This window comes from Erythrolamprus reginae, chromosome 5 (genome assembly GCF_031021105.1).
Source record: "Erythrolamprus reginae isolate rEryReg1 chromosome 5, rEryReg1.hap1, whole genome shotgun sequence".
Taxonomy (NCBI): Eukaryota; Metazoa; Chordata; class Lepidosauria; order Squamata; family Dipsadidae; genus Erythrolamprus; species Erythrolamprus reginae.
The window spans coordinates 71,089,193-71,110,635 of NC_091954.1; the positions used below are offsets into that span (position 1 = coordinate 71,089,193).

General features: G+C 39.5%; 1 protein-coding gene across 3 annotated transcripts in view; it reads right to left on the reverse strand.

Moving 5' to 3' along the window:
* The window catches only part of INPP5D (inositol polyphosphate-5-phosphatase D), a 170,738-nt gene that overhangs the window by 104,971 nt on the left and 44,324 nt on the right, over positions 1-21,443 (reverse strand). Inside the window, exons 1-2 of one of the 3 annotated variants that reach the window (XM_070753045.1) lie at positions 12,296-12,378; positions 4,382-4,516 (exon numbers count right to left, since the gene is read on the reverse strand). In XM_070753045.1, the coding sequence (XP_070609146.1) occupies positions 4,382-4,515 (134 nt within the window). In that variant the 5' untranslated portion in view covers position 4,516; positions 12,296-12,378. Of the gene's footprint in view, positions 1-4,381; positions 4,517-7,375; positions 7,451-12,295; positions 12,379-21,443 lie in introns of those variants that run through there. The other 2 variants (XM_070753043.1, XM_070753044.1) reach the window with 2 other exon arrangements.

A 21,443-nucleotide genomic window follows, 5' to 3' on the forward strand; every position in this document is an offset into this window, starting at 1 on the left:
TGAAATGCTGCATTTGACAAACTGTTCCAATATTTTTCAGCCACTAGCATTAATGAATAAAAAATATCCAATAAAAACAATAGAGTAAAAATTCTTTCAGAAAATATAACATGTGCTATTTGAATAAAGCATAAAATTATCCCCAAATACTATATTCTGAATGATTTCAATATTGTAAGTAAACATTTACAGCCTTGGATTTTAATATTTGACCAGTTACATGCTCCTTCAATAAAAGGCATAGGAACCTGCTCTGTATTTAAGTAATAGAGCTTTTAGTTCATGATAATATTTCACAACAATACACTATTATACATTCCATTGAAGGAAAGAACACTAAATAAAATATTAAAAAAACATAAAATATTTCCTTATTATAAATAAAGATAAATCACTAAATTGTTGGTAAAGTTTGATTATTCTATAAGAGGACACCTTTTAAACAATTGTCATTAAATAAAGAAGACAATGAGCCAATATTTCTTTTATATATGATAATGGATTATTTAGACGTTGCCATTTTTTATCTGTGAAACTCTCTGAGAATAGAGCACTAAGAATAGTGATGAGAATGGGACCCAAGAGTACCTTGAAAAAATTGAACTGAAATGTAGATTAAATGTTCCTTTCAGCCTCTAGTAAAGCTGAGGAGGCTTCGGAGAGGGGCGGCATACAAGTCTAATAAATTATTATTATTATTATTATTATTATTATTATTATTATTATTATTATTATTTCTGCCATGTTAGATTCCCTTGCTCAGAACGCTGCCAATTCAAGATCAATACCAGCCTATAAATTCCTTGTTCTTAAAATGACATTAAGCTATTGTGTTTCCTTAACTATCTAGATTATAGAACTGAAGGTATTTCCAGAAATTAGAAATGGATTTCAGAATATTATTTAATGAAACATTAACTCCAGGTAAAAAGACTCAAAACCATAGCCATGACTATGCAACTGAAGCTATGGATATTTTTATATGCATTGACCATACCTTGTTGACACCCTTATTAATTTACTTAAATATTATATTTACTTATTGTCCACTCAGGAATACAATCTGGTATGTCAAGTATTAATTAACCCATTGATAACATTTAAATTATTATAAACTTTATTCAATTATCAAATTAAAATATCAGAACAAATCAAATTGTGGTTTAGCACTAGGAAGACCATAATCTAGGCACCAGACAAGCGTCTTTAGAGGAATTACTTAACAACATCAAGTAGAGATATAGCATATGTCAAAACAAAGAATAACTTTGTTAAATGTTAAAACATTTTGTTATTATTTAGTGTAATAATTGAACCAACCATTCAAATATTAGTGTAATATTTGAACCAACCATCATAGTAGAACCATGACCAACTCCAGTGGAAATATGAGTTTATATCACTCATAATTTGGAGGTTTTATTTGGAATTACTGTAATCATAGTTGGTCATTGAGAAAATTATTTTTAAATGATCAACTGAGGATCAACATCTTTCAGTGATAAATTATTGAATTTCTTCTGTTGAGTGCAGTTGAAAAGAAAACATTAGCAAAAATGTTTTGCTCTACATGGCTTAGGACAAGACTATCTCCGAGACCATTTCCTGCCACATACCTCCCGGAGACAAATAAGATCTCACAGGGTTGGCCTTCTCCAGGTCCCATCGACTAAGCAATACAGGTTGGCGGGGACATGGGGGAGGACCTTCTCTGTGGCTGCCCTGGCTCTATGGAACCAACCCCCCCCCCCCCCCCGATGTTCATACTGCCTCCACCCTACTGGTCTTCTGAAAGGCAGTGAAAACCTGGCTGTGCCAGCAGGCCTGGGGTCCATGAATACTACCATCTGTCATGGCTGAATTGTGTTGATTGGTTGATTGGATTGCTATGGGGTATTATAGGATTTTAGTGCTTTTATTATTTTCAATTCAATTCCATTCAATTTATTAGATTTCTATGCTGCCCCTCTCCAAAGGCTCGGGGTGGCTCACAACAATAATTTTAATGTCTTTAGTATTAATATTGACTTCTTTTGTTATTGTATTTAATTGTGTTTTATATTGTTGTAAGCTGCCTGAGGCCTACAGGATTGGGCTGCATAGAATAATAATAATAATAATAATAATTTAATAATAATAATTTATTAGATTTGTATGCAGCCCCTCTCCGAAGACCCGAGGCGGCTCACAACAATAATAAAAAACAACATTACAATGGAACAAATCTAATATTAAAAAGAAAAAAACATATAAAACCCCATCATTTAAAACCATACAACACACACATACCAAACATAAAATATAAAAGCCTGGGGGAGGTGTCTCAGTTCCCCCATGCCTGGAGATATAGGTGGGTCTTGAGTAATTTGCGAAAGACAAGGAGGGTGGGGGCAGTTCTAATCTCTGGGGGGAGTTGATTCCAGAGGGCCGGGGCTGCCACAGAGAAGGCTCTTCCCCGGGGGCCCGCCAAACGACATTGTTTAGTCGACGGGACCCGGAGAAGGCCAACTCTGTGGGACCTTATTGGCCGCTGGGATTCGTGCAGTAGAAGGGGGTTCCAGAGGTATTCTGGTCCAATGCCATGCAGGGCATTGAAGTCAAATAAATAAATATATATATATAAATAAAACACAAATTTTCTACATAATTTTTGTCATTAAATTATGTGTGAGGGTCTCTGTGTATGAACAATTTAGAATTACACTGTAGAACTGGTTTGTGTTTTTTTTATTCCTAGTTCTTCACCGCATAACAAAAATTGCACAACTACACGGCGGCACTTTTGCCACTTAGATTTTGCTGAACTTCTGCACCTAGGAAATCTTGAAGGGTATAGTTTGCCTATCCGTCTACTGTTGAGTTACACATTTATATTAACTGACTTTCTATATAATTAAATGGGCTGATATACCCAGGTATAAACTCCATCAGCCTACCACCCTCCCCAAAGCAATATCTCATTGATTTAAGGCAGTGATTCCCAACCTTTTTTTGGACATGCCCAGTGAAGGGCTACCAAAATTTTGACTACCACACTGTGGGTGTGGCTTATGCAGGACGCCCTGCATTTTCTTTCAACATCTTTCAATGCAAATGCTCTGAGGTAGAGCTCCATTTTCGCTACCCCACTGTGTCCCCCCCCATCCGGGCAGTAGCCCATCCCTGGCCATGCCCCACCTAAGCATCTCTAAAATCCTGATGTCTCCCCCCACCCACATTTAATTCCTATTATTCAAAAAGTGAACTCCTACTCACCAGGCAAAGCCTAAAAGGCCATTAACTTGATTTAAACAAAAGTTCCAATTGTCCCCAATTAAAATCAAATTGTCCCCCTGTGGGGCCTGGGGCCTACATTGGATACCATTGATCTAAGGTGAATAAAGCCAACATCTTTTATCAGGTTTTTGCCTACCCCACTATGTATCATTACATCAACCACCTTCTGCCGCACGAATCCCAGTGACCGGTTAGGTCCCACAGAGTGGGCCTTCTCCGGGTCCCGTCAACAAAACGATGTCACTTGGCGGGGCCCAGGGGAAAAGCCTTCTCTGTGGCAGCCCCAGCCCTCTGGAATCAACTCCCCCCAGATATTAGAATTGCCCCCACCCTCCTTGCCTTTCGTAAGCTCCTTAAAACCCACCTCTGCCGTCAGGCATGGGGGAATTGAGATATTCTTTCCCCCTAGGCCTTTACAATTTATGCATGGTATGTTTGTTTGTATGGATGTTTAGTTTTATAATAAGGGTTTTTTAAATTTGTTTTTAGTATTGGATTTACAGGATGTTTTTTATTACTGTTGTTAGCTGCCCCCGAGTCTACGGAGAGGGGCAGCATACAAATCCAATAAATAGATAGATAGATAGATAGATAGATAGATAGATAGATAGATAGATAGATAGATAGATAGATAAATACATAAATAAATAAATACATAAATAAATACATAAATAAATAAACACATAAATAAATAAACACATAAATAAATACATAAATCAATCAATCAATCAATCAATCAATCAATCAATCAATCAATCCTCAGTTCCTAAGAAAATCCAGTTCCTGAGTGCTAAGTCCAGTGCTTATTCTGACCATAGTTTGCTAAAATCAAAATAACAAGATGCTATCTTATGGCTAACTCCACAAATATTCTAAAAATTACCCTTTTAGTACTGCCTGATTTAAATATGTTTATTATGAAATTTATTTTACCATATTTCAGATAATTTATTCTATAAAGACACTTAATTGGCCATGTACTTTTCATGCTCCTTCCATACTCTGAACTGTCATCACCCACCATAGAAAGACAAGATCCTGATTCCAATTAAATCAGTAAAAGAGCAGGTGAACTGAGGCAAAAAACAACAACAGCCATACTTACAGCAAACAGAGGGCGTACGCTGAGGAGACAGATTCACTGGCCCTGACGAGAAAACTTCCATCCTTGCCTATTTTAGAAAGCAAGTCCTCCGCTTTGGAACGAGTGATGCTTCCATGGTACCAGCACTGATCCATGCTTTCGGTTTAAAAAAAAGAAAACCCAACATAAAAAAATAAAACTTAAATCGAAGAAACATTAACTACTCAGCAGTTAAGGAACAAAAAAAATCCCAAAGCTGTCTGTTCACAGAGCTCAGCAGCTGCTTGCAAACTCACTCAGCTTCCTGTTTAATGGTGCTGAGAGAAAGGAAACAGAGCAGAGAACTTCCTCATACAAATTAAGCCGAATGAAATGGGCCAACCACACACACCTCCCCATTCACTCTCTCAATGCAACTCTACAGTACTGCCTTCACTAAGGAGTTGGGATTCCATCTTAGTTCTTCCTTTCAACATTGCAGAACATTTGACAGGATTCGCTTACTAAATAAAATAAAACACGACAGTCTAATTTCTTCAAATCCTCTGCTTCTGTTTTCCTTGCTCTGCATCTATTATATCTGACTTACAGTGTGAGTTTTCATACAGCAAGGGGAGAGAAAAGTGAGTAAGTCTCCAGGGATATTCAATAGGAGCTAATTGTGGCTAGTGATTCTTGATTGTGCTGGAAGAATTTAACCTACGGGTAAAGGACAGGCCAGGGGAAGAGCCTTCTCTTTGGCGGCCCCGACTCTCTGGAACCAGCTCCCCCCAGAGATTAGAACTGCCCCTACCCTCCTCGCCTTTCGCAAACTCCTTAAAACCCACCTTTGTCGTCAGGCATGGGGGGACTGAGATATCTTCCCCGGGCCTATACAATTTATGTATGGTATGCTTGTGTGTATGTCTGTTTAATAATGGGGTTTTTTTTAATATTTTAAATTGTAAATTATTAGATTTGTTATAAACTGTTTTTATTGTGTTGTGAGCCGCCCTGAATCTGCAGAAAGGGGCGGCATACAAATCTAAATAATAATAATAATAATAATAATAATAATAATAATAATAATAATAATCTTTGAATATCTTCGGACATTCTGGCTTCTGTGCTAACTTTAGGTTATCCCAAATAATTGATCAATATATTGATGCTCTGGGGGGGGGGGGAAACCCTGACCCTGCACTTGTGGGAAATGTCAGCAGGAGAAAATAAGTGTCTTAGTGAATGTTGTCTCTGATACAAGTCAATTATACTAAAGCATTTTCTCTGGTGTTGAGAATCCACAAAGCTCTTCCTTCAATAATTGTACTGGTTCCTACTCCTTTTGCCTTTATAACTGCAGCAAACCTACTGTACATGTCCTTTGCTAGAACCTACTGTACATGTCCTTTGCTAGAACTTTGATTAGTAACTGATTTTTATACATTTTTTTCCCTTATGCTGCTGAATTTTGGTCTGTTTTGTATTTTTTATTTTAAGTATTGTTAGCTGTCTGGAGAGCTCAAATGGAATAAAAGATAGGATAAAATTTCTGAAGAAGCTGCTTGGATGAGAAGTAAAACATTTTCAAGGAAAAGCTTGAAAGTACAGTTCTAGAAAAAGCACCTTTGGGACAACTATAACCTGGAGGATTGAAAATCTTCATAGACATAGGATAAAATGATATTAAAAAGACCATATAGGGTTTTTTTTTAACTGGGTTCCTAGTAGTATTCATATCTCCACATCTCCAAATGTGTGGTCTAAAATTTCCTGTAAAACCTTTTCTCTCTAATCTAGAGGAAGGCAGGTTGGGCTCTATATCTGTCATTGCCTCTGATTTTGCTGACGTGTGAAGAATAGCTGATTGGCCAAAGCTCTTACTTCAGTGTTTCTCCTCCAGTTAATCTTTCCAGTTGGTTGTTCATTGCAGCATCCCTTTGTTTCACAAACGACCTCAAAGGGATTTAGCAGTAGGCCAGATTATTTAGGTGCCAAGATAACTACTATAGATTATTTTTGGAACATTGTGTGATGATGGAAGTTAGAAAGATATTTCCCTCCTGTTGCCATTGAGCTGGAAATGTGCCCTCCAACAAAAGTATTATTTTTTTCCAACCCAGTGGAATGTTGGAAAGAAATTATAAAAGGCTGTTGGGACTCTGACTATCTGCATTATAATTATCTGAAACAGAACAGAATAGAACCAAATTTGGTAGGAGGGAGAAACTGGCAAACAAAAGGTTGAAGTAATATTGGACTGGGTCAAGCCAGGGCCCTACCGAAGGCAAAGAGAGCTAGGCGGTTGCTAAACCATTCCTCCAATGCCAGTCTCCAAATGTGATGGCTGCTCTATTTTGTTGTGGTTAGCTCTGGCCCAGCTCCTGCCCCAAGGAATGTGGATGTGGGGGAGACATCCACATGCTGCAGGCCTGTTTTGCCCCCCCCCTCGGTGGAATCTGCTGATGAAGGCTCCTCTGACCAAGAAGACATGAGTGACAGGGAGGAGGAGAGTGTGGCAGACAGCTTAGAAGGAGATCAATTATCTAGCTCCTCCTTGGATTCAGAACAAGAGTTAATGATACAGCCACGCATGTGGAGAGCGATGCATAGGCAACAACAACTGAGAGATTATTATCAAAGAAAATGAGGCCACCTGTGGTTGGGTGGGGCTGTTGTAATTAGTGAGGCTGCTATAAATAGCAGCCTGTGGGTTTGGCCGTTGTGGAGGATTATCTGATCATTGTGTTTCATGACTGCTTTACTGACTTTGACTTTTTGTGTGCTGATTTTTCCCTGCTTTGAAACTAAACCAGAGCAAAGTGTGTTTCACTTTGTGCAAGAAAGAAGGACTGTGAATTGCCTCACCGCTGCAAGCTAAGTATCACAGAACCGATAAGGGACTTTTACAAATTACCAGTTTGTTTGGAGACCAGTGCTCTTTGCTATACCAAAAGAGGGCTTAGTTTAAGTGAATTTTCATTATAAAGAACATTGTTTTGAATTTTCAAACGTGTGTGTGTCTGAAATTTGTACCTGTGAATTTTTGGGAGGAGTGTACCATAGAGCCCGACAGAACATATTCTAAGCATCTTCGCATTTTTCCTTCTTGCTCACGTCACTGAGAACAGAACAGCCCCATGCTTTCCAATGAATACATGCAAACACAAACAAATAGAATATAGGAAAATGAAAGAACAAACAAACACAGAGATATACAACATAGAAAAAAATGCAAATAACTCATATGGCAAAGTATTGGAAATATTCTCAGAAGCCACAACTGTGTGGTTTTCCCATCTTCTTCCAAATTATGCAAAACATTTTGTACTTAATGGGTCCCTTTTAGCAGTATAATTTGGTTAAAACGGCTTAAAGTAAAGGTGGAAAGGGCAACCAACCACTTACTGTATGTTTCCTGGGTTGAGTAAAGAATGCATTTTTCACAATGAGTTAAATACTATGAAGACTTCTTAATTTTTTGAGTAATCCGGTGCATCCTAGATTTTGGATGAGGTTCAAGCACAGATTGAGTTGGTAACTTGAACTTTGGCTGATGTTTATGTAAAGGCTGAGATCAAAGGCTGAACCTTATTAATTCCCTTGCATTTGTCCACTGATCTTCAGTGCTAAAAAACTAATAACAAGATTTGGGTGAGATTCTTTACAAAGAAGTTCCACAGTGTACAGTGTGTCTGTATATGTGGGGGAAGCTTGGGCTATATTTGGTAAGAAAGCTGACAGGTCAATAATATTTGCATAACTGTAAAATCTGTGGTTTCCTGTCTGCAGTGGATAGCAACTATACTAAAGACACTGTCCCAGGTTTTTCAAGCAGCGTTTGCAAGACTTGGAATAATGATTATGGTAAACCTGAAGTAAATCAACAACTGGCAGATGACCTGAATGTATCTTATTGCAGGTTTGAAAGGAAACTTCAGTCACCTATCTCCACAACATCCATCCCAGACACACCAACAAAAGCCAAACCTCCTACAACTGACCCTATACCACTGGTTTTACAACCCCTAGTGATCACAGAAAAGGAAGTGTCTATTTCACAGACAAAAGCCAGGAAAAGCTCCAGGCCCAGACAAGAACATTCCTTCTTGCTTAAAAGTCTGTGCTGACCAATTGGCCCCCATTTTCATCCAAATCTTTAATAAATCGCTAGAGATGTACTATACTTCTTGCTTCAAATGCTCTACTATCATCTAAGAGTTTAAGAAGCCCACCATAAAGGAACTGAATGACTATAGACCGGTTGCTCTAACATCTGTAGTTATGAAAACCTTTGAAAGGCTAGTGCTGCCCCTCTTGAAAATCATCACAGATCCACTGGCTGAACCCCTGAAATTTGCATACAGAGCAAACAGATCAACAGATGATGCTGTTAATATGGCTCCTACAACTTCTTGAATCTCCAAAGACCTATGCAAGGGTCCTCATTGTAAACTTTAATTCAGCATTCAATACCATTATACAGGACATTCTTCTAACTAAACTAAATCAACCAGCAGTACCTGAACACAGTTGTAGGTAGATCGCAAGCTTCCTAACAGACAGCAGCAGGTGAAGCTAGGCAAAATCACATCAGATATCTGTACAATTAGCCGCCACCCCAGGCTTCTTTATATATACCAATGATTACATCTGTAACATCTGTAACAATCCATCTGCTAAACTACTAAAGTTCTCAGATGACACAACAGTGATCAGACTCATTGGAGACAATGATGAATCCACATACAGATGGTAGGTTAAACAACTAACCTTGCGACAGGAACAATCTGGAACTGAATACAGTGATCTCTCGGTTAGCGCGGGGGTTACGTTCCAAGACCTCCCGCGCTAACCGATTTCCGCGTTATAGTGGATGCGGAAGTAAAAACCACCATCTGCGCATGTGCGCCATTTTTTTCATGGCCGCACATGCGCAGATGGTGGAGTTTGCGTGTGGGCGGCGGGGAAGACCAAGGGAAGATTCCTTCAGCCGCCCAACAGCTGATCTGCTCCGCAGCGCGGAAGCAGCGAGGAGCCGAAGATGGGGTAAAGGCAAAGGGGAAACCCCATCTTCGGCTCCTCGCTGCTGCCGCGCTGCGGAGCGGATCAGGTGTTGGGCGGCTGAAGGAACCTTCCCTTGGTCTTCCCGCCGCCCAGGCAAAGGGGAAAGATCGCTTGCCGCTTTGCAGCTTGGAGCCTTGCTTCGCCTCCTTCGCTGCAATAGGCAAGCGGCAAGCGATCTTGAGAAAGAGAGAGAAAGGAGGGCGACTTGCCAGTCCACGCCCCCCTGGATGAACAGCCTCGCATGGCCCCAGCACCGGGCTCCGCTGTTGCCTCCGCCCCCATTCGGCTCTGCAGCTGAGAGGCCTTCCCGGCAGAGCCCTCCCCAACAGCTCCCGCCGCCAGCGCAAAAAAGAAAAGAAAAAAAAATCCCCAAAAGAGGCAGGCACAAAGCGGGGGCACAAGGGGAGCTGCCCGGCAGAGGTTGCTTTTTTTCTTCTCGTGGGCAAGTGGAGGGGGGGAGAGAGAAGGGAGGAAGAGAGTGTGAGAGAGGAAGAAAGAGAGAGAGAAATGATAGAAAAAAGGGGAGAAAAAAGAGAAATGAGAAAATGATTGAAGCATAGTGACAGGAAAGAAAGAGAAAGAGACAGAGAAGTGACTCTTGGTGATGACGTATGACGTCATCGGGTGGGAAAAACCGTGGTATAGCAAAAAAAAACGCGGACTTATTTTTTAATTAATATTTTTTGAAAAACCGCGTTGCAGCGTTTCGCGCTAATCGAGAACGCGCAAATCGAGGGATCACTGTACACTCAAAATGTAGAAATGGTAGTAGACCTTACTAAGGTCCCTTAGGAGAAATCCTCCCATACTTACATTTCTTACAGTACTAGACAACACAGTCTCAACAGTAGAGACCTTCAAATTTCTAGGTTCTATCATATCGCAAGATCTAAAATGGACACCTAACATCAAAACTGTCATTAAAAAAGCACAACAAAGAATGTTCTTTCTGCACCAACTCAGAAAGCTCAAACTACCCAAGGAGCTGCTGATACAGTTCTATAAAGGAATTATTGAGTCTGTCATCTGCACCTCTATAACTGTCTGGTTTGGTTCAACAATAAGACAGGCACAGACATAGGCAGCAAGACAAATTCCTTGTGTGTCCAATCACACTTGGCCAATAAAAAATTCTATTCTATTCTAAAATTAATTTTAAAAACATTGAATGGTTGTGTTTTGCTTCACCACTCTATATTCAAGGAACTGTATGTTCTATAAAATGTTTTCTAAACTTTTGTTCAGGCACAACAACAACCTTATTATTATTCCGTATCTTGAGAATAAGAAAAGGTATGTCACCACGAGAGGTCTTGCAATTGCTGTTGCTATAGATTCAGTACTATAAAGCTGTATCAGGTAACAGCACAGGGCAAAGAGACAAAATTCCATAAGGCTTCCATGGAGTGAGAATATATAAAGAGCTGAAAAACAGAGCTCTGATACAAACAGGTATATTAATGTTTAAGATCTACAATCTTCTGCCGTAGGATGATTATGTCCATAATTATTATTTTATTATTATTTATTAGATTTGTATGCCGCCCCTCTCCGTAGACTCGGGACGGCTCACAACAATAACAAAGACAATGTAAGAACAAATCTAATAATTTAAAAAACACTAAAAACCCCATTATTAAAAGCAAACATACACACAAACACACCATGTATAAACTGTATAGGCCCGGGGGAGATGTCTCAGTTCCCCCATGCCTGACGGCAGAGATGGGTCTTAAGAACTTTATGAAAGACAAGGAGGGTAGGGGCAGTTCTAATCTCCAGGGGGAGCTGGTTACAGAGGGTCGGGACCACCACAGAGAAGGCTCTTCTCCTGGGTCCCACCAAACGACATTGTTTAGTCGACATAAAGGAATTTTGCAAAGTAATGTCAAAGATATAAATGGTCTATCTGCTCAGCCTTCAGAGTTAGAATTTCATTGAGTTTTATGCTGTTCTGAAAATAGCATTGCTGCTGGCAAGGCTGGCAAATATGATTTCAGTGTATGATATTGCAACACTTTCATGAGGCTTTACATAGACACTTAAAGTAAATGATTCCATTCCATCTCATTTTTCTATTAACTCTCTTATTCTCTAATAAGATCTTGTTTTATAGATGGCTTATGGCAGATGTTTATATTATCCTGCAATCAGTAAAATACATGGAATATTTCAAGCACCTCCAGTAATTAAACAACTCTCCATTGGCCCATGTGACTTTATCCCATTGTAGAAGGGATATGAGGTTATATTAACTAGCATATGTTCAGTAGCGTACCTGTGAAGAAAGTAGACTTCAAATTATTTCCTTAACATGTATGGACTTTTTCTGCTGTGATGCTGAGAAGTTGCATTTCAAGAGAAATAGATGTAACTTAGGAAAGATTTCTTAAGAAACCATGTGTTGCCAAACTTGCCATTTTTTAAAGAACTGATTGTCTTACTTTTGAAGGCAATACACAACTATATATATAAAAAATTTAACATCACATACTTTCTTCGTAGACTTCTACTAATAATTTCATTGTAACTTGCTGGAATTACAATAGGTAGCTATATTTTTGCAGTGCTTCCTTAAGTTGAGACCTACAAAAAGAGGCAAACCTGATGGCTTCGGACAGAAATACAGTATAAAATATCCAAAAGCTTGCAAGTTGAAAGCAGATGGGACTATCCCCTTGTTTTAAGAAATCATACAAAGTCATATATAGGAGAGCATATATATAGGAGAGCAATCCTTTCCATCATGCATTTTAGCTGATAAATCCTGTATCAGGTGGCTATGGATGGATTATTATAACAACATAATAAAGCAATTTAAATATGTGCATTAAAGCACACAGAATTAAGAACAAAATTAAAAGGTAAAAGGTAAAAGTGAAAAGGCACCTTCAAGCCACCAGCCATCCCCAGGATTGAATCTTCCTCTTGAATCCACTTCTTCCATGTTAATTGGCAAAGTCAAGTCTTTACACTCTTCTGGAAAATAAGAAGTGGAAGAGGTGGCCTCTCTTTTGAGGGCAAGATGTTCCAAATGGTGGGGCAACAGCAAAGAAAGCCCTTTTCTTCAATCCAGCCATTGGAATTCCTTGACCAGTGGAATAATAAGTATCCTTAATGGAATAATAAGTATCCTTCATGACTGTCAAATGTAACTTACACAGGAAGAAACCCGAATATGCCAAGACCTAAATACCTGTACCCGTGAAAATCTACGAATATATATATATATATCAGGGTGATTTGACACAAAGACATGTAACCCTTCCCTGATACAGAGCTGAAGGGATTGGATACTGTAGCCTAGAGGTTAATTCTCTGCCTTACAAGGACAAGGTTGCAAGTTCAAGTCCCAGACAGGTTATGGCTAGTTTATGAGGCCAAAATAAATCTGAAATAGATCTATCCTAGTCTCCCTTAATTTTCAAATTCAGTGAAAACTGAATTATATATTATAATTCAGTTTTATTCCCATTTATTCCTATTGTGTGAGATGGGGGCCCATATAAATGTCTGAAATAAATAAAATATTCAGTTTCAATTGCCCTTATTCAACTCAAAGTTAGCTTATATTTTGTAAATGACACCATATGGGCTATATAAGGAGCCACATATATATCTGAATAAAGATAATTATTCACACAACTGCTCTTAAAATATTGTGCTATTTGTCTTATAAATTAACCATGATCCTACAGCTTCTAAATTGTGTTTTTTATTATTCCACCAGTTTGCTTGCCTACATGGTATTCTTGTTGATGCCATAGAAACTGAGGACAGTACTCTGACTCTGACCCATCACTTTGAATGGGCAACTTCACATGAAGTGTATAAAGTCACACATTCAAAATACAGGAAGAGCACTATTTCAAGAGTTTCAATTTCAATTTACAGTTCAAAGATTTTCAGATTGATTTCATAGATACATCTAATCATCTGTCAATAATAAAGCTTCTCCCACTGTCACTGTTTTGACAATGATTCAAGTTTACAAAGAACAAAGCAAACTACAGCAAACAATAATAACTATGGTCAGATAAACCAATATTTTTATTTCCTGTGACAGATAAATTAGGGTGAAATGGAAAAATGCAGAATTTTAATATCATGATAACGTGTTCTTTCCGAAGCATAAATAGCTGAAAAAAACAGGAATTCATAAGGGGATTTTTTTTTGCTTCAGGTATAATTTTATGCCAAATCGCTAATATTTTGGTGTTTGCTATTACCTGTCTCTTACTGTGTTTCTTCTTAGGAAAATACAGTTGCAGAGAAGTTATTAAACTGATTGGAGCAATCACATGCATACCAGAGAGTGGAAGATAAGAATAGACTAATTGATGTACAGAAAATTAGGGCTGCTATACAAAAGTAGGGCTGCTATTTTTGAAATATGCAGTTGGATATATTCATAGTGATTAGGGATATTTATATTAAAGGCTTTCATAATTTTTGCTGAAAAAATGGGAAGCTGACTGGCATAGAGAATAATGTTGTGGTTATTAAGATACATGCCATAATTAATGTTGCCTTCAAATTCTTCTTGCTTTTCAATAATATAATACTGAATTTGTCCAAGTATAAGCATATAGATTTTGACTACTGCAACCTATCTGAAATACCAGGCATATTCTTACATCAAATTAGCATAAAGATTTACATTAAAAAACCCACCTGGTTAATGATTAATAAACTTTCACCTGTATTCATGATTTTGTTAGATCTGGACTGGGTTTTTTTTTCTGTTTACTATCTATTCATCATATAAATAAAGATTAATTTTCCTGATAGTTTCATGTGATACCATTTGCCTTTTTATTATTATGCTTATGTCAGACACACCGGTAATTGGTATTCCAGGGTCCTCAGCTTATATCTAGTATGTTTCTTTCACAAACCTCACTATGAATTGTGAATGCCCCAACTTGGGGCAAGCACTCCTACATAGAGAGTCCTACATACAATATATTCAGATAGTAACAAATGAAACTTTTCTTCTCCAAATAACTTGTTTTATACATATTTAATTTTAGAGCAAAGGATATAGTTAAGTACTCTTTTTTATCTCTGTAAAATAATTCTGCAAAATTTATACATGAGTGCAACTTATAACAAATAAGTAACAGTAACAAATCTTAAAGCATGAGAATAGACACAGATACAAGTGTCATGACCAGTTCTGCTTTTAAATAATATTGTGAATACTGTAGTTTGTTTTTGTTTCATAAAATTTCTATATAACAGCAGTCAATCAGTATCAGTGTCACAGATTCAATAATCAGTAGAGCTAATCAATCCAAGTCAAGTTCTAGTACCAAAGCAGAATAAACAAGGAAATACGTATTAAGTAACATTCAGATAAAATTAGAGTTACCAGATATCTGAGGGAGGGAGGCAGGAAGGAAGGCAGGAAGGCAGGAAGGAAGGAAGGAAGGAAGGAAGGAAGGAAGGAAGGAAGGAAGGAATGGGGGTGTCTATGTGTGTATTACATTAATTTTCCAGTCTCAGAAAGACTAGTTTTTCTGTGACAGGATTGGCTATTTTTCAACATGTAACTGATTAAGGTCTTGTCAGTTTCAAGAAGCATTATAATCTTAATTAAGATGCCAGAGCAATAGCACTTATATACCACTTTGTAATGCTTTACAGCCCTCTCTAAGCAGTTCACAGAGTCAACATATTGCTCCCAACAATCTGGGTTTGGATGGAAGGCTGTGTCAACCTTGAGCCGTGAGAATTGAACTGCTGGCAGCTGGCAGAATTAATCTGCAATACTTCACTTTAACTACGGTGCCACCACAGCAATACTTATTCACTTTCATTAACACTTATTAAGAAACCGCTGGTCTGGGGGGGGGAACTGTTCAGGAACCCAGAAACAGTGGCGATATTTGATTTTAAGGCTGTGCCTATGGGACAGAGGACATGAGAAAAAAGAAGACGTGTCCTATTTTTGCTGGATGCCTGGAAATCCTAGACACTATGCACCTTGCAGGCCTAATGTAATTCACAGTAGTGAAGAAAGGCATTTATATCAGATTCAATTCAGGGATAAGTAAAATTTTATTATACCTATAGAACGATAAAAGCTATTTCAAATTTAATCAAGCCTAACAATGTCATAACATTCTTTGAGGAAAACAGGGTGTCCGTGCCTTGTTCTAGACCTACCATATCTGGATTTCAAAAACCCAGATATCTGGTATCATTGAAGAGATTTAGAAAACTGTAATACTTTGCTGCCAATAAATAGTGACCATATTTGTACAGATATGGTAGGCCTGGTTTACGTTATATAATAGGCCAGTGATAGCGAAGCTATGGCACGGGTGTCACAGTGGCACGCAAAGTCATTTTTGCTGAAACGTGAGCCCTAGCTTAGTCCAATGTGCATGTATGTGCTAGCCAGCTGATTTTCGGCTCACACAGAGGCTCTGGGAGAGTGTTTTTGGCTTCCAGAGAGCCTCTGGGGGGACGGGGAGGGCATTTTTACCTTCCCCCAGCTCCAGGGAAGTCTTTGGAGCCCGGGGAGGGCAAGACATGATCCTACTGGTCCCACTAGAAGTTGAGAAACAGGCCGTTTCCAGCCTCCAGAGGGCCTCCGTGGTGTGAGGGAAGCTGTTTTTGCTCTCCCCAGGCAATGAATTACGGGTGTGGGCACTCATGTATGCGCGATAGTGCAGGGGCACGCTCTTTTGGCACCCGAGGAAAAAAAAGTTCACCATCGCTTTAGTAGGCAAAAATGCAGCTATTGACATTTTATTTCTAAAAAGGCAATGTGAAAAGTTTCATTCTGTATTTTAGTCAATTTATATATATCTAACTTATTTATTTAGTCATTTATTCGACTTCTATGCCGCCCGAAGGACTCAAGGCAGCTTACAACAGCGGTACAAATATAAGAATAAATACAAAACAATAAAAGAAGTTGAATAGGTTAAAACATAACAAACTAAAACCCATTAAAAAGTTATTATAAAAAAAGAAAAAGAAAAAACACACTCATATACATACACATCATTCTTACAGTTGGCCATCAAGCTGTGAATTTATGGTCCCCAGGCCTGTCGGGAAAGCCAGATCTTCATAGCTTTGCGAAAGGCCAGTAGGGTGGGAGCAGTACAGATATCGGGGGGGGGGGAGTTGGTTCCATAGAGCTGGGGCAGCCATAGAGAAGGCCCTCCTCGTGGCCCCGCCAACCTGCATTGCTTAGTCAACGGGACCCGGAGGAGGCCAACTCTGTGCGCTCTTATTGGTCTCTGGGAGGTATGCGGCAGGAGACGGTCCCATAAATAGTCTGGCCATGAGCCATGTAGGGCTTTATAGGTAATAACCAATAACTTGTCAAATGGTTTTTTAAAATGTTGGTTAATTAAACTCAATTTTAAAAATAAATCCTTTCCTCATGTATACTGAAATAAAAAGCTTAAATAGCTTAATACGTTTCCTTTCTGGTCAGTCTTCCGCAATCTGATCAGATGTAATTCTGTTTAAATTATAATTACTATTCCTAATTTTGGACATGAATTTAAACATGTATTCCTAGTTTATAATTCAACATTACATGCTGGCTGGAGAATTCTGGGAATTGAACTGCACAGAGTTGAAGTTGCCAAATATGAAAAAAATATAGACTATTTATGGGCACCGAAGAAACTGCAAGAGTCTTACTTACGATATTATGATATATTGTGATGGAGTATCCAGTCTCTGTTGTTTGGAGAATGGCTTGGAGGATAGCAGGAGGCAGTGATGGCAAACCTTTTTTTCCTTGGGTGCCGAACGTGTGCGCCCATGCGCTATCGCATGTGTCTGCATGCCCACACCCATAATTCAGTGCTCCCACACCCAGTTAAGGAATGCGCGCGGGACATTTCCCCAATTTCTTACGTGGAAGCAAAGAAATTCCAGAAATTTCCATGAGTCATGTCAGGCTCAGCAACTGTCGACTTGTGCAGCTCCAGTAAGTGTGGCGGCCCCAAGCTCCAGCCACGCGGCCTGCTCTGTGCTCTCCTGCGCGGCAGGCATCTCTTGGCATTGCGATAGCACCCTGAGCAAGTTGTAGACCAGCACTGTGCCGCTCTCCACTGAGCCCAGACAATGTCCCTTGCATGAGATTTCGGTGAAAATCACTGAAACATACACTGGCGATTTTCACTGGAATCTCAACAGTTGCATACGTGCATAGCGTGTGCACAGCTGCCGGTGATGGAACTGCGCATGCAGTTCCATTTCCACTACTGGAATGGTGTCCCTCCATTCTGGGAGCTGCCCATTACTGCCAACACCCAATGCATGTGTGCACGACCTCCTTACTGCCCCGCCACTGTGCAGAACGCCCCCTGCTCCCCGGTTTCCCAACTCCCAGTGAGCTCAGTAGGCCTGTTTTTCACCCTCCCCAGGCGCCAGAGACATAAGAACATAAGAAGAGCCATGCTGAATCAGGCCAAAGCCCAGATCCAGCATTCTGTGTCACACAGTGACCCACCAATTGTCCATCAGGATCTTGAGCAGAAAGAGAAGGCAAGACCCTCCCTTTCCCCTGACCCCCAACAAATGGTACTCAAGGGAATCCTGCCTGCCTCAACCAACATAGAGATGGCACATGGACATCCGTTTCAATAACCACCAATACACTTGGCATCCATGAATCTGTCTAATCCTGCCTTGAAGCTATCAAGGCTGACAGCTGTCACGACCTCTTCTGGAAGTGAATTCCATAAACCAATGACCCTCTGGATGAAGAAATATTTCCCTTGATTTGTCCTCCCTTTCTTACCTACGAGCTTTAGGAAGTGACCCCTTGTCCTAGTATTATGTGATAGAGAAAAGAGTTTTTCTCTATCCACCTTTTCTATCCCATGCATGATTTTATATACTTCGATCAAGTCACCCCTTAAACGCCGTCTTTCAAGGCTGAAGAGATCAAGGCGTTGCAACCTGTTTTCATAAGGGAGGTGCTCCATTACCTTGACGGAGAAAATGTCCTCCCCCCACCCTCCGGAGATTTTCCAGGGGCCAAAAACTCCCTCCCAGAGCCTCAGCACAACCCAAAAATAATCTGGTGATGGACTAAGGCAACAGCTCGCATGCCAGCAGATATGGCTCTGCGTGCCACCTGTGGCACGCATGCCCTATGTTCACCATCATGGGACTATAACATGCATTTGCTATAAATATTAATTTCATTTAATTTATTAAACTATCTCAATCCCATATCTGATTTAGGTTTATATAATATCTATTACCTGCTAGGTGAGTGACTGTTAGTATGCAGTCTGTTATCTTGGCTTTATCTTTATAACAAAGCTACCAGATGTGGGGCTGCGGAAATCTATAAACAGGTAGTCCTCTATTTAAGACCACACTCAAGCCCAACATTTATGTTGCTAAGTGAGAAATTTGTTAAGTGAGTTTTGCCCTGTTTTACAATTTTTCTTGCCACATTTGTCAAGCGGCTCACTGGAATCGTTAAGTTAGTAAGATGGTTGTTAGGTGTGGTCTCAAAAGGGGACCGCATGATCCTGGGACACTGCAACCGTCATAAATGTGAGCCAGTTGCCAAGCATTCTGAATAAGGGGCATGCATAAGTGCACCTTTGTGCCTACCGTTCCTGTCCAAATGTCTTTTTTATCTTTTCTATCTCTACTTTATACTTATATTATGTTAAACATACTACAATACAATACTATATTTGTATGACAAATAAAATAAATAAATAAATAAATAAATAAATGTAAACCACATGAGCTGCAACAGTCATATGTGTGAAAAATGGCCATAAGTCACTTTATTCAGTGCCATTGTAACTTCCACAGTCACTAGTGAACAGTCACTAAACGAGTTGTTGTAAATCAGGGATTACCTGTATCCTTACAATATAAATTAATCTTAACATTATTCCATAAGAGAAGACTTTGCGTTTAAGATATGGGCAGTTCTGGCAATAACGAGTTGACCACCAGAGGGCATTCTGATCTTTGCCCATACATGGAAAACTACCAAAATTAATGTATCAATCACCCCCAGCTTAGTTTATTAGTGGTAAAGTAATTCTGGACTTTTAACATGTGCAGTATGATGAGAATGGCTTTGGTTGAGGGATAGGAAGTTAGTTGTGGTTTATTGGGTTTTTATTTATTATAAATCAATTTCTTGGTTTTCTTCCCCAGTATCATACTTAGTCTGATTCGTTATGTATGATCTGCTGATATGAATGGAAATGGCAACACTGCATTGAGGCAATGTCGGTGTAATACTTGAAGGTTAGAAGTTTTCTACACAGTAATCTCAAGTTAGAAGGTATCTACACAGTAATGAACTGTTGAAGAAAACCAGAAGTATGAGTTAAATTTTTTCTTAGGCAGTGGCTGGATTAAAAACTGTGATGATGTCTAACCGTTGATCTAAGACAAAGTGCTAAAAAATGATACTGCAGAGTCTTTGGTACATGGAGGAATGTCAGAACTGTGAACTAGGACAAACGTAATATTGTCACGGCAGAAATCTCAAGACAAGTGTTGACATTCTGAAAATCAACGCTGAAGTTTTAAAAATTATTTTTCTTCACCGGAAAAACATCAAAATTTCTACACAGAGAAGAAAACTTTAAAAGAAATGGAACAGCCATCTTTACTTTTAAAAAATAACAACATGTTTTCTATTTGAATTCAAGCCAATCATTATTATAACAATGCACTATGTCTGTTTTCATCTCAAAATTAGAAGAAGAAGAAGAATCAGAACAGTTCTATGACAATTCACAGTACCTTGTCAACAGAACACCAAAAAAGCTGATATTATACTGTAAATCAGGGGTGTCAGATGTGTCATGCCCACCCGGCTCTTTAAAGTAAAAAAAAAGTCTCCGTATGTCACGTGACACCCACGCAAGCCAAATCCATCACAAGCTAGCCACACCCACCCTTGGTTTAGCGAAGGGGGGAAAAGTTGTGATATGTCATGTGATGACAACATTCCTGCTTTACATTATTGAAATGCTAAATCTGAAATTATGGGGATATTTTGTATTTGGTGTACAAAATTAAGCAGGAGTCACATTGATAGAGTTCTTCCCAAAACATTCATAGCTTCTAGCAAATACGTTCTTCCAACAATCTAAAAAGTCATTCTGCACTATATCAATGAATGCAGAACACTGAAATATGATTGACTAAATGAATAGAGATGAGGAGTCTTTAGTCAATCAACTGAAATAAACTTAACCTGTGTTTCAGTCAACACTTCTGATTTCTCCTTCTTAGATTTAATCATCTAGGTCAAGGGCTGGTAACCTTAAATACTCAAAGAGCCATTTGGACCCATTTCCCACAGAAAAAAAACCACACTGGGAGCCACAAAACCTGGGTGGGCATGGCCAATTCAATGTCACTCACTGCCACAGTCACATGACCTCCCTAGCCAGGCCTACCCAGCCACAAAATCCTTCTCTCCCTTTCTCCCAATGTCCCCCTTTCCCTCCCCTCTGTGTGTGTGTGTGCGTGTGCATGTGTGTGTGTGTCTCCCCTCCCTTTGGGCAACCATCCTCCTCCTCCCTTCTCCTCTTGTGACTTCCTGGTCTGCTGTGGCTGAACCGGGAGCATGGGAGATCCTCCTCAAATGAGTGCCAAAACGCAGCAAAGTGCAGTTCATTAGTGAAGGGGTTAAACGTAAAGAGCTTTTGCAACTAGAGAGGAGAGAGGAAAGGGGACTGGGAATCCAGCTTCCTTCCTGCTCCTTTTCCTGGTCTCCTGATGTCTGTTAAGCCAGGGCTGAGGACCTCCCCTACTTACAGCTCCTGGAGTCCAGCGACGTCAACTGGGACCGGAAGGGATAGACACAGAAATTTCAGTCACCATGCCTAGAGGCTGGTTCCAGATTTTTCGTCAACCTGATGGAGGAGCAGAAACAGGCATGTCCACTCCAGTCAAAGACTCCCAAGGAACTGAATCATGTAGGCCAAGTAAGGTTATTCGGTGCCCTGTTTATTTATGCGACTACATGACCTACGTCAGTTCCAGATTCAACATTACAGAA